At 39.0% G+C, this 14845-nt stretch overlaps 1 protein-coding gene across 1 annotated transcript; it reads left to right on the forward strand.

Annotated features, from left to right (window-relative positions):
• Nucleotides 1–11291: 11291 nt before the first annotated feature.
• LOC142430833 (olfactory receptor 7G3-like) lies at nucleotides 11292–12230 on the forward strand. Its single transcript, XM_075535857.1, has one exon. The coding sequence runs from the start codon at nucleotides 11292–11294 to the stop codon at nucleotides 12228–12230; it is 939 nt and encodes a 312-aa protein (XP_075391972.1).
• The last annotated feature ends 2615 nt before the right edge of the window (nucleotides 12231–14845 follow it).

Raw genomic sequence — 14845 nt, forward strand, 5'->3', positions numbered from 1 at the left:
TTGTTGTTGGTTTTTTTTTGGGGGGGGTGTTAATATTGTCAATCTTTATGGGAGCAGGCAACCTGAGCCTCTGATGGGCTCAAACTGGAACCGTTGCAATTAGCAAATTTTGGAATGCTGGTGGCATCATGGCAAGGAGATGGGCTGCAATTCAAACGGTGTAAACTAGACATAAATACTTTATCAAGAATGCTCAAGGGTGGGGGAGGGAGGGGTTGAAAAGAGAACTGATCACAAGGACTCAAGTACAAAGAAAATGTTGGAGAAATGTTGATGGCACCATACACATGTAAGTGTGGTTAATACAATTGAATAATGGATTGATATAAGATAAATAAGATTCCACCCCCAAAATGATTAATTCTTTAAATGTCAACAATTCCAAACCACCAGCACAGGATGAAGATGAGGCTTTCTACCTCCATCAACAATTACAGTTTGGAAACTTCCAGGGCAGTTCTACCTTGTCCCACAGAGTTGCTATGAGTCAATACTGGCTCCGTGGCAGTGAGTTTGGTTTGGCATGGTTTGGTTTTGGTTTAAGCCACTAAACCACCAGAACTCCCTATGAAAACCCAAGTGACTATAAAAATTATTTGATGAATTTACATTGTGCTTATTAACTGTTGAATCCTTTTGCATATATTTTGTTGTTTATTTTCCTCTTTTATGAAATATCTTCTCATATTATCTAGGGAACAATTTATCTTTTTTGATGTAACATTCATTACTTATGTATATTTCCAGTTTCTTAATTAAGTGTGCAAATTTTTTGTACACATGTGCATGTTTAATATGAAGGCTTCAAAAATTAGTGGAAAAATGAATTTAAAGATAATGGTTTTTTGATTGAGAATTTTCCTTTAGACTTTTTATTGTGAATATGGTGAAGATTTTCAGAGCAGATGATCAATTTTACATTCAACGATTCAGAAACCTTTTGTTTCATGTCATTCATTGCAATCCCCTTAATGAAGTAACATTTACTTCACTTTCTTCCTGTGTTTCCTGTTTCCATTCATCTTCCTTGTCTAATCCTTCTTTAGCATGTCCTTGTGTTCTTAAGTGTTATTCCATGGTGTGAATACCTCATTTGTGGACTTATGTTATTGTTTCCTATGTAGAATTTTTTTTGGGGGGGGGTCTAAAAGTTGAGCCATGGAGGTGAGTTCAATTCTGAACCTGAAGCGTGAATAAGGACTGTGCTGTTGGCGGTTCTCCCAGACTCTCTAACCTGTGAACCTGGTCGCCCTTGTGACTTTAAGTTTTGCTCTATATTTTCTCCCTTAAGGAACTTCTAAGTTGATCCTATTTAGAAAAGAAGGTAGCTCACATACTTTTCAAGGCCCCCATGGAGGGTTAAATTCTTCAATATTTTTCATAATGCCTTTCCTCAATATTGATTTTGTTAGGTGTTCCAATCAGCTTGGACTCATGGTGGCTCTGTGAACACAAAAACGTAAATACTACCCAAGCCAGCATCATTCTCACAATGGCTCTTTCTCTTGAGCCCAATTGCTGCATCCACTTGGTCAGTCCATCTCCTTGAAGGTCTTCCTCTCTTTGACTGTCCCTCTAGTTTATCAAACATGGTCTCCTTTCTTAGTGACCAACCTATCCTCATAGCATGTCCAGAGCACTGAGTGACCCAAAATCACCCCATTCTAACCTCTAAGGACCATTCTGGCTTCTAAGGAAATTTCCTCAGTACATAACCTGATTTACAAAACCCCTACCTACCATAATCTGAAGGAATTATTAATTTGACTCTGCATTTTTCCTGTATTTCTACTTGCAACTTATTTTGACATTGATATAAGCATCAATAACAATTTATTTTATTAACTAGTGTACTTATTCACCCTTTTGTAGCTACTATAATCACTCCTGCCCTAAATGAATTTACCCTTTATGTGGTGTTTCTTTCTCTGAGCTGTCCTTTCTTGTACATTAAAAATAAAAAATAAAATCCAGTGCTATGATGTTGATTCCAACTCAAGATTATTGTATGAGCTAGGTGTGTTGCCTCTGTATCTGCAATGATATCACATGTATTTATAATTGCAAAATAAAAGTCAGCCCTAAATAGGTTTTTTTGAGCTGAAGTACAAGTCCAATCCAGAGCTTTGGCTGCCAAAAAGGTATATTTTATCAGAGAGTGACTGCTTCTTTGATTATATCCCTTATTTACTTAACAATAAATAAAAGCAATGATCTCAATTCATGGATTATAATGTGAAAAGTATATACTCAAGTTACTACAATTTCCTATTAATAATAGCAAATGTATACTTTTGTGTTTCTGGTAGCTCCCTTGCAGTGTACTGCTGAAATTGATAATGAATGACCTTCAGCAAAATTTTTCTTGCATGTGAGGCGAGTGATATTGTTCTATAAATTGCACATTCTGTTGGGTCACATTTCTTTGGAATGAACACAAATAATGATCTATTCCAATTGGTTGGCTCTTTCTTAGCATAGACAAGTGAGTGTTTCCAGGGTCCTTAGTGCTTCCAAGGCCTTTGATTTGCTTCACTGTGATTCAGAACATACATTTTTATAATAAAAAATAAGTAATTTGTTTTAACTTGGGAGTTAACAAACACACACACACTTATATAATTCCATAGGTCAATAAGGCCAAGCAATATTGCATGACTTCTATCCCATTCTTTTCCTTCCTGAAATCCTTGACATTGTCTCCTTTTCACTGCCACCTCCCAATCACCTCCATCTCTGCCTTGGAAACCCTTATTCTACTTGCTCTCCCTAGAGGCTCATGAATTCTGGGCTTCATATACTAAAAACAGAAAAGCATACAACACAGCTTCAAGAGGGTGACATAACTTATGACATAACACATCTGAAATAAACCGTAATATGAACAAACAAAAAAGAAAAGAAAACAGAAAATACAGAAAGGCTTGAAAATCATCGTTCATCAAAGGAGGGATCAACTGAGAAGGTTTAACTGTTCAAGTCAGGTTCATCCTTTGATTTTTCTCTACTCATCTCTCCAGTGCACTCTGCTTAGTGACCACTTTCCTCCCTGCCCTCAATTATGGATAGAGGGAAATTACTATATAGTTCCCACAATGTATATTGGGATCCCACTGGCATCCATAGCCTTCTGCAAACCAGATTATTACCATTTAGGCTCTGATAGTAATCTCTCCTTTGACTTTTGATGATATGATTTACAATCCTTCAGTGACGGATGATGGTGTGCTACTCCCATGTGGGTTAAGTTGACATCTCACTTAGCTGGCTGCTTCCCTAGAGAGAAGCCTTTAAGAACTGAAATGCTATCTGATAGCCAGGGGCCATCTAACATTTTTTAACCACATTTTCCTATAGTTCCCATGTCACCTGTGTTCCTTTCCCGAGGGTGAGTATTGAGCAGGGGCCTGATGTAAGAATTACTTGTTCTTAAGTTGGAGCTGTGATTTAATGTGAGCCTAAAACACATTCCTGGTTATATGTCAATTTTATTTTTTTTTCTTAATCTTAACTTGACTTTCTTTCAAACCCTCATTGTTAATTACTGCAGAGAGTCTTATACAAACCACTTACCAACACTAATGGGACACAGCAAAGGTAGTTTTCAGAGGAAGTTTCATAGCAATACACACACACCTGAGAAAGGAAGAGAGACTCATGATTGATATGCTGTCAAAAAATTTACAGCAGCTAGTGCAGAGTCAGCAGGATAATCCTACTAATAGCAAAAAAAAAAAAAAAGAAATAATAAAAATCAGGGCTGAGATTCAGGAGAGGGAAAATAAGAGAACTATGGGGAAAAATTAATGCTGCTAAAAGTTGGTTCTTTGAAAGGCTAAACCGAAACAACAGACTACTGGCAAATCTTACCAAAGAAAGGAGAGAACAAATTCCAGTAGCAAGACTAAGGGATGAAAGAGGGAACATTGTAGCAGGTCCTAATGAAATCAAAAGGATAATTACACAGTACTATAACGGAGTGTCCTCCAATGAATTCAACAATTTGGAAGACATGGACAAATTCTTGGACAAACAATCCCTCCCTAGGCTATCCTCGATGGATGTCAAGCATCTCAACAAACCCATAGCAATAGAAGAAATAGACAAGGTTATCAAGGGATTACCAACCAAAAAAAATCCCCTGGGCCAGAGGGCTTCACTGGAGAATTCTACCAAGCATTTAGGGAAGAGCTAACACCAATCCTACACAAACTCTTCCAGAACATAGAAAAAGACGTTAAACTTGCTAACTCCTTCTATGAAGTTAGTATAACTGATATCAAAACTGGGCAAGGATCCCACAAGAATCAAGGACTACAGACCAATATCCCTAATGAACATTGATGCAAAAATCCTTAACAAAATACTAGCCAAAGAATACAAAAGTATATAAAACAAATAATTCACCATGACCAAGTGGGATTCATACCAGGGATGCAGGGATGGTTCAACACACGAAAGACCATTAGTATTATTTGTCATATTGGCATTGAAAACTATAAGAACCACATGATAATATCAATAGATGCAAAAAAAAGCATTCAACAACATGCAACACCAATTCCTGTTTAAGACACTTGAGAAGATAGGAATGGAAGAAAAGTTCCTTAAGACAATACAAGCTATATATGAAAAACCAACAACCAAAGTGGTAGTCAGTGGAGAAAAGACTAACACAATCCCACTGAAAAAGGGGATCAGTGAAGGATGCCCTTGGTCCCCACTCTTATTTCATATCATGCTGGACGTTTTAGCTAACAGCATTAGGAAAAGAAGAGACATCAAATTTATTTGTCTGGGGAAGGAAGAAGTGAAACTATCGTTGTTTGCAGATGATATATTTTACATACGGAAAATCCCAAAAGCACAATAAGGGGAGTACTGGAAGCAATAGAGGAGTTTGTCAGAGTGGCAGGATGCAAGATCAACAAACAGAAGTCTGCTGGACTGTTATACACATTGGATAAGACCACAGAAGAGGAGATCAAAAAGGTGGTACCCTTCAAAAGAACCAAACACAAATTGAAATATCTATGGATGTACCCAACTAAAGGACCAAAAGATCTATATGGGGAAACTACAGAATACTATTACAAGAAACAAAGAGTGAGCGACCTCAACAAATGGAGGAATATCCCATGCTCATGGATTTGGAAGACTCAATATACTCAAGACGTCAATTCTGCCAAAAAGCACTCTCTGAGAAAACTGTGCAGAGATGGGAAGCTGGAGAATTTGACTCCAGTGGGTAAGGCTTATGCAATTTCTTCATTTATTTATTGAGCTTGGGCATGGGTTTCTAGTTTGAGAGAATCTGAATCACGTTGTGGTACAGGTTTTTTTCTCTCTGTAGGTTTTAAAAAATAATGCTACTATTTTTAAAGGAAGACAATTTTCTGACTTATAAAAATTAGATAAAGTTATAATACACATACAATAAAATTTACCTATTTGAAGTATGACAAATTATACCATCTGTAATGGCTCCTTTCTGATGGTACTTACTTTAAAGAAGAGAAACGTATCTAAGTGCAAGTGGGTGGATATAATCCCATGATACATCTTCTGCGTCTCTGTCTCTCTTGGGACTCACACCACTGAAGTTCTATAATCCTGCAGTGTTCAAGTCTAACTCAGAGAGAACCAGAAACTGGCCTAAGTCTACGCCCACTAGCTCTTTGGACACGAGACACGGGGCCAGTGGTGAGCTCCCAGGGAAGTAAGGAAGAAGAAAAAAGGTAGGAAGATGACAGCATACAGATGGTCTCGCAGGATCAGGAAGTCACTCATCTAGGGCTCGCCTTCTGTGAGTGGCGCTCCTTAAGGATTGGAGCTACTGTGGGGAAGCAATGACAGCAACATTTATAATGAGGAGCTGTGGAAATTGTGTCCCCAGGGCCACAGAGATCACAAATTGCCCTGCTGTGACCACTCCACTAAATAACCCTGTTTAGTTCAAGAAGAACATATCAGAATCTCTTCCCTGTGACGAGCCCTCTCTCTCTGGAGCTATATGTCTCTTTTGGTACAGCTGTCCTTCTCGACTGGAGAATTCCTCACTGATGGCTCCAAGGTTATCAGAAGGGCCCAGAACACATTTGTTAACGCTGTGGGAAATTGAACAGGATTTTAAAAAAAGAAAAGTGTAACCAGCCGACATAGAGGATATCCAAGAGGTAAGAGCAAGTACAATGGGGTCAGATTACCAAAGAGATTCTAAACCTATCTGTGATCCTCTGGTTTGGATATTTGCTTTCTCTCTTTCTTCCAATTTGAAATCAGCCTTCATTCGTTCCAGTTCCCAAAATGTCCACTAAATTCCAAAGACTCTTTCTCCACCTGAACCTGAATTAGTCCTTTCACAATTTGGTAAGTATTCTCTCATTCTCCCCCAAATACTCAGGATACAAGTGGGGCTGGTGTGGGGTGAATTTGGCTTCCCAGCTTTCCCATTCCTGCTTCCAGACTTTGTTTCTCAAGAGATACGCTTATCTTGTCCCCTCTGTCACCAGAGTGTGAATGATCTTGGAAAGAGTATTGAGATCCATTGATCGACTTTTCTAATCTTTAAATAATTAATAATTAAATACTTCTCTTGGAGGCTCTTATCGAAATCCATACATTCATCCATTTTATCAAGCACATTGGCCCATATGCTGCCATCATCATTTTCTAAGCATTCTCTTCCCACTTCAGCCCCTGATAACAGCTCCCAATTTTCTCCCCATTCCTCTCCTGCCTGCACTCTCTCATGAAACCTTGATAAGTTATAGATCATTATTTTCATATTCGACATCATTCTCCATTGCCTCTAACCCACTTTTCCGTTGTATCTCCCCCTGGGGGGAGGCTATAAATTGATCTTTGTGATGGATTCCCCCTGTCTCCACCCACCCTCTCCTAATCCTTCTGATGTATCTACTCTCATTGTTGGTCCTGCAGTGCTTATCTATCCTGGATTCCCTGGGTTGTAGGCTCTTATCCGGAGCAGTGGGCATGTTCTGGTTTAATCCAATTTGTAAGGTAGAATTGAGGCCATGATAGTGGGGTGGGGCAGAAGTAATCACAAAACTATGGAATATTTTAAATAAGCAGAGCAGCACAGCGAACAGTAAATTCAACAGCCATTTAATCACTTTCCAGAATTAATGCTGATACTTCACCATATTAACATAAACCACCCTTACAAAATAGTAAAATATTACACATACACATGGAATATTCTTTATTATCTTTCTCCTGTGCCCCTTGTCCCAAGTATCCTACCCAATGGCCAGTAGAGTATGGAATTTGGTAGATATTCACCATTGCTAATGTAGCATGTATTTCAGGTGAATGTGTCTATAAAATACTTCTCATAGATATTCATCTGTGTGTTTATGTAACAAATCAAAATGTGACAACTGATGCTAGCATTAAAGAGTTGAGCTGAGCTTCTTGAGAAGTCAAAGTCAGGACTGAGATTGCTTAAGATTACCTGAGGACTTCAAAGAGATATGCACCTAAACTCAAATTGGGAGAGAGTATGAGGTGTGCTTTAATTTGATCAGACTGACTAGTGGATTTGAGTCCTTCATTGTCATTTCTTATACTTCTCAGGATGCTTTAAATAGAGCAATAAAATAAGCAATATTAACCATTTTGGTGTATACTTACGTTCCCATCAACTTACTGTGCAATTGTTGTCATTTGCCAAATTAATTTTCTCTTAACATTTAAAAAATACAGTACTTAATTTGTTAAGCTTATACAGAACAGACAAACATTTATATACATCATAATAAAGTTTCCAAATACATGAAATAAAATAAGTATAACTGTAAGGAGAAACTGAAAAAGCACAACACATATTCCAGTAGGCTATTTTGTCTTTTTAATATTTTGCATGGCTTAATTTTATACATCCAGAATTAAATGAAGTGTTTTGATTTTGAACACTTTTTACAAGTTAATTAAAATAGGATGGATGGAGTAATATTGAAACAACATTTTAATACTATTCCATCAGCTGAATATGCCTGTTTATGAGGCATGTTTTGAGTTGTTTCATCCCTGTGCTTCAATACTCAAGGATGGCTTCCTGTGGGTTGTTGAACATATGTCTCCTTTGTCCAAACTTAGGGCATTATTCCTGGGGTAACTTCCTCCTCTGTCATCTCTCTTACCGTCCCTGTTTGGCAGCAGGACTTGTCCACAGAAAAAAGCAAGGACAATTAAAAAACTCATGGCAAGATAGTGCTGATCACTAAGGTGCTTTCCCCTGATTCGTTTCCTATCTTCTCATCATCCTTGTATACTGTGTATCGTACCCAGTTGCCATGGTGTTGACCGCAACCCACGCCTATTCTATGTGTGTCAGAGTAGAAGTGTTTTCTACGGGGCTTTCAATGACCAATTTTTTTGGAAGTAGATAATAGCCTTTTTTTTTTTCTTCCTTAGACATTGAGGGGTAGACTTGAACTTTGTAGTTAGCAGGAGGGTATGTTAACATGTGCACCATCCAGGGACCTCACTGGAGATCAGCTACCTCAATCACTACCATCCATATCGATCCTGACTCACAGTGGCCCTTACAGGAGAGGGCAGAACTGCCCCTGGGGGTTGATGAGACTTTAACTCTCTATGGGAGTACAAAGCACTGTCTTTCTCCGACAGAGCAGATGGTGGTTTCAATCTGCTGAAAGTAGCGGGAGCAATCTAAGGAGAAACCACAACATCTTGGCTACCATCACTAATTATAGAGGGCTTAATTATTTTCACAAAATGATACAAAATGTTAAAATGATTGAGGAAAAACACTGATGGGAGCATATGAAGGAAGTGAAGGAAAGGAAAATCATTGTCACTCGACTATGGAGAGAAATTGTACAGACAGTGACATGAATATTTTCTCCTATTTCTTCACCTCCATTGAATTGGTGAAAGAGAATTAAAAAGAGAAGATCACGTGCTTTTACTATAGAAATTGTAAAAGGAAGCAGTAAAGAATTTAAATCAGTGCCTCATATCTCTCCGAATTGTTTTGCTGTGAGCATAGAGTACACAAAACAATTTGCTCTTCCCGTTGTAAGTGTCAACGTTACTTTGCAAGCATAAATATCCTCGTGTATTTACTTCAACCTCCTTTGACACTCTGGGGACTTATCTATTGAGGGGCTAAGCCTTCGGGTTAAGACATACTGGGACTCTGAAGATACAATTATTTCTATTTCAACATATGCTTGACATTCTCCTGTATTAGCTTGTTAGGACAGCCTTAACAAAGTACCACAAATTGGGTGACTCATAGAAACAGCAATTTCTAGTTTTGTTACTCTGCTGGCTTCAAGTTTAAAATAAGATTGATTCTTAAATGTATTTCTTCTGATGTCTCTTTAGAGTATAATAGTTTAGATTCTGTGTCTTCTTGGCTAGGTCAAAATTCTCGGTGTTGTGGCAATTGAGGCCTACTGATGTAGTGGGTTACACATTGGGTTCCTAAGCACAGGGTCAACAGTTCAAAACCTTCAGCTCCTTTGAGGGAGATAAGTGAGCCTTTCTACTCCCATAAAGATTTATAGTCTGTGTTATGCATCAGAATTGACTCAATGGCAATGAGGGAACTGAAGATTCTCTTTGATGTGACCATGCACAATGCAATCTGCTCCATAACAGGATCTTCTGTGAGAAGGCAACTCGTTACTAGGAGATGAGAGTGGATAAAACCATTACTCTGGCCCAACTCTGATGCAATTGAAAGGAAGCATCCTGGGATGTATGGTCTTCTTTCTATGTAAGTAAGCACTGTGAAAATCATAACTTGCTTTTCAATGGATTCTTTTGCTTTTTGCTACATCTGGGTCATAGACTTCAGATTCTTTGCACTTGAGCCAATGGCCTGCCAATCCTGGGAGCCAGGAGACCACCATGACCTAGCTTCAGAGAAGGACATTTTAGCCTTCAGATAATGAGAAAGTTACAGCAACATACTTGTTGCGTCAAAAGTTAAGAGAGATATGAGATTGCTACTTTCAAATGGAAAGATTCAGAAGGCAAGAGAAGGAGATGCCCTTGTCCAATGATGGGACAATTTTAGAATGAATATGAACAAACACTGAAATGGGATGAAATAAATTAAATGTAGATCAATGACAAGTGTGCGTAATGTTAGCATCATCTTCTTTGTATAAGGCTGGGAGCTCGTATTTCATTTTCAAAAGCAGTGGATATGGGAAGCCACCTTTATTCTACCTTTCCCAAATTGCTCTTTATAAAAGTATTCCAGCCAATAAATGAAAAATGTATGTATCAGCATTTTGTATCACCTAATGATGGTTGTACTGTTGGGAAACCATAAGGTCAGCTCCCTCCCCAAATGAAAAAATGAGGTAGTTAGCACCCCTAAAGATTTAGAGCTCCTTGGAAGCTCTTTATAGGGTTTCTATAAGTCAGAGCTGACTGGACTGGGGTGTGGGGCAGTGAGTTTCATTTTTGTTTAAGAGTGGCTGGATGAGGATTCTGATAACTAAAAATATAGGCTAATCAGTCAGTAGCTACAAATAGGCTTCCTAATGAAAATAACAAATGGAATGTTCGCAAACTATTCAAAAAAATGGATTTAAACTTGTGGATCAAAGATGGGCCAACACATTTTTAAAAGATGAAAGCAGTGAATATTTCATACCTCAATTCTGCTGCTATAGCACACAGAAGCCAAGGATTATGTGTCTACAAGGATCCATGTTCCAAGAAAAATCTTTACAATAACTGACAGCAGGCATCATTTGATTGTTTAGTTATTATATATCAACCTGTGTTCTAGAAGATGGCCCTTATCATTGTGTTGTGGGTTTATAATACGCTGAAAGGCCTAGTATAATCTTAAAGAAGAGGATAATGTTTTGTTACTCTTTGATTCTCAGCAAGCAGCCTACACAACCAAGAGCCCCATACCCACACCAAACCATCTTCCAATGAGTTGATGTTAAGCTGTGATGACCCTCTGTGAAGAGTAGAATGATGCTCCCTAAGGTTTTTAATGGATTTTTTTTTTCAGAATCAGATCTCCAGGCATTTCTTCTGAGGAGCCCTTGGAAGGTTTCTGAGTGCTTCACCCTGTGCACGACTCAGGAGATTCCTTAAAAAGACTATGTGGTAATGAGAAGAAGCAAAGGGAAGGATAGAGAGGAAAGGGGAGCACAGAACGCATATATAACCTACTTGCCTTCAGCAGATAGATTAGGTTACACAGGTACATTTTTTTTTTACATTTGTCCCCTCCATCTTTTCTAGCTAGGGCAGGGATCACCAGCATGGAAACTGGAAACCGATCAGATACGGCAGAATTCCTGCTCTTGGGACTCTCACGGGATCCAGAACTGCAGCCCCTTCTCTTTGGGATTTTCATGACCATATACCTGATCACTGTAGCTGGTAATCTTCTCATCATCCTGGCGATCTTCTTGGACTCTCACCTCCATACACCCATGTACTTCTTCCTCTCCAACCTGTCCTTCACTGACTTCTGTTTCAGCACCACCACGATCCCCAAGATGCTGAGGAACATCCAGACCCAGAACCAGTCCATCAGTTACACAGGATGCCTCACCCAGATCTGCTTTGTCCTGGCTTTTGCGGGATTGGAAAATGAAATTCTCGTCATAATGGCTTTTGATCGATTTGTGGCCATCTGCTACCCACTGCGATACACAACCATAATGAACTCCAAACTCTGTGGTCTTCTGGTTCTGTTGTCCTTCCTCATTACTTTTCTGGATGCCATTCTCCACACTCTGATGACCTTGCGATTGTCTTTTTGTATGAATATTGAACTCCCTCACTACTTTTGTGAACTAGCTCATGTTCTCAAACTTGCTTGTTCGGATAACCTCATCAATAACATGTTGATTTATGTAGTCACCAGTATTTTTGGGGTTATTCCTCTTTGTGGAATTATTTACTCTTATACCCAAATTGTCTCCTCTGTCTTGAAAATCCCATCAACGAGTGGGAAATATAAGGCTTTTTCCATCTCAGGGGCACACTTAATAGTTGTCTGCTTGTTCTACGGGACGGGTTTTGGGGTGTACCTGAGTTCTTCAGGTAGCCACTCCTCTCAGAAGAGTGCGATCGCCTCAGTAATGTACACGGTGGTCACTCCGATGATGAACCCTTTTATCTACAGTCTCCGGAACAAGGACATGATGGAGGCTTTGCGGAAACTCTTCTCCAGGATATTTTCTTCCCATTGACGTGGCAGGGGCTTCAGCATGCAGTAGCTGCAACGTTTCAGAGAGAAGAATCATGAACCCCTGTAACGCCCACGTTCCTGGAAAACAGGGGACAATTGTCTGTGCTGATATAGGATAACAACTCTGGGATGAGACCCCCATGCCTTACATTGTATCTCTGTTCTGCTAATAGTTCATTGATGTTTGTTTTTTTTAATGATGTAATCTCTAAGTTTAGTTTCCTCATCTTTAAAACTGATACACCTGTGTTAGGTCACTATTTGGTATTACTTAGGGAGGTTGATGCTATTGAAACTTGGTCAGGGCGGACACCTTTAGTTATTAGAAGACAAAAATCTCATCTCAATTAGGGACAGGTACTAAAAACATGTGTCATCTTTCCTGACTGAGAGTTTGGACATAGGGTAATTTTAAGTACAAAACTGCAGACTTGCGTTGTATGCCCTAGGGTGTTAGTTGTTAGCCAGGCTGTTCACTTAGGTGGCTCAATGACTGCAAGAATGCACGAGACCTTTCCAGACACACGGAAAATGACTGCCTCTCCTTGGTGTGCATGCCAGGGAAGGGGATTATTTCCTGTGTGTCCTCCAGAAGCAGTCCCTTTATTATCTGTTAGAACCGAGGAACATTTTTATTATTCTTTATTGTTGTATTATTCTCTTCTTGCTTCTGTAAGAAAATACAAATTACAAACTCATTGGCTGCAAACAAATGCATCGTTCCACTGTTCTGGAACTCAGATGGCTGAAATTAGCTCCACGGAGATAAACACGGGGGCCCATTTTACCTACTGTGAATAGTTTCACAATGAACATTGGTGTACAGGTTCCGTTCTGTATTCTGCCTTCATGAGTTATTGGAGTATATACCTAAGATTGGAATTTCAGGATCATGCGATAATTCAATGTCTCCCTGTCTGAGGAACTGCCAAACTTTCCACAGCGACTTTTTTCCAAGTCTACCAGCACTGGATGGATGTTTAAGTATCTCCACATCCCTTTCTAACAATGGCTACTTCCATTTTTTTAAAAGGTTCATTGCCATCCTAGTGGGATTGAAGTGTTTTCTCATGATGGTTTTGTTGTTCATCTTTGTTAATGATGCTGACCATCTTTTCCTTAGTTAGTAATTTTAATTTTTTTGGTGGAATATCTTCTCAGGTCCTTTGCCTATTTTAAAAATTGGTTTGTTTACCTTTTTGTTGGCTTCTGTATTGAGCTTGAATTTTTGTATCAATTTTTTCCTTTGTTACAGGTCTGCTGGACTGTATCATCGAAAACTGTCATTATTTGATCATGTTTGTGTTAAACTGCTGGAATTTTTATGAGATTCGGTCACATTTTATCTTGCGTGATCATCTGCTTCCAGAGTTTATTAAATATGTCTTTCTTTTAACTTTTTAACATTTCAGTCTTCCTGTTTGAATTTGTGCGTGGAATGGATTTCTCATCAACTTTCTTTTCAGATTCAGTGCTGGAGTGCGCTATCGCACTAATTCATTTGCTACAGTACACAATGCTTTCTTCTTTGCATTGTCCTCTCCAACGTTGGTGGGACCTTGGGTAGTGGGATTTCTCCTGTTGTACAAAAAGCTTTTGGAATTGTCATACATGTCCCTTAATGGGAAGGGCGTGGGGGGTCATGTGTAAGCCAAGCGTTTGGGTCCAGAGGAGTGCCTGTGCTCTCTTTGGGTAGTTGCTAAGAATTTCTGAATGATACAACCTGTTGGCACTCTCATTAGAAGTTGCTGCGGCCCCTCCCCATTACCATCACATGCTGTCTTACTCTTCAAACCTAATAAAAACCTGTAGAAGACCTATGGGATAGAGTTGAACTGCCTTTGGGGGTTTGTTGTTGTTGGTTTTTTTTTGGGGGGGGTGTTAATATTGTCAATCTTTATGGGAGCAGGCAACCTGAGCCTCTGATGGGCTCAAACTGGAACCGTTGCAATTAGCAAATTTTGGAATGCTGGTGGCATCATGGCAAGGAGATGGGCTGCAATTCAAACGGTGTAAACTAGACATAAATACTTTATCAAGAATGCTCAAGGGTGGGGGAGGGAGGGGTTGAAAAGAGAACTGATCACAAGGACTCAAGTACAAAGAAAATGTTGGAGAAATGTTGATGGCACCATACACATGTAAGTGTGGTTAATACAATTGAATAATGGATTGATATAAGATAAATAAGATTCCACCCCCAAAATGATTAATTCTTTAAATGTCAACAATTCCAAACCACCAGCACAGGATGAAGATGAGGCTTTCTACCTCCATCAACAATTACAGTTTGGAAACTTCCAGGGCAGTTCTACCTTGTCCCACAGAGTTGCTATGAGTCAATACTGGCTCCGTGGCAGTGAGTTTGGTTTGGCATGGTTTGGTTTTGGTTTAAGCCACTAAACCACCAGAACTCCCTATGAAAACCCAAGTGACTATAAAAATTATTTGATGAATTTACATTGTGCTTATTAACTGTTGAATCCTTTTGCATATATTTTGTTGTTTATTTTCCTCTTTTATGAAATATCTTCTCATATTATCTAGGGAACAATTTATCTTTTTTGATGTAACATTCATTACTTATGTATATTTCCAGTTTCTTAATTAAGTGTG

This window comes from Tenrec ecaudatus, chromosome 1, assembly GCF_050624435.1.
Source record: "Tenrec ecaudatus isolate mTenEca1 chromosome 1, mTenEca1.hap1, whole genome shotgun sequence".
Lineage (NCBI taxonomy): Eukaryota > Metazoa > Chordata > Mammalia > Afrosoricida > Tenrecidae > Tenrec > Tenrec ecaudatus.

Excerpts from the sequence above, each read along its gene's own strand:
- LOC142430833 (XM_075535857.1), top strand. The coding sequence starts at position 11,292 with ATGGAAACTGGAAACCGATCAGATACGGCAGAATTCCTGCTCTTGGGA.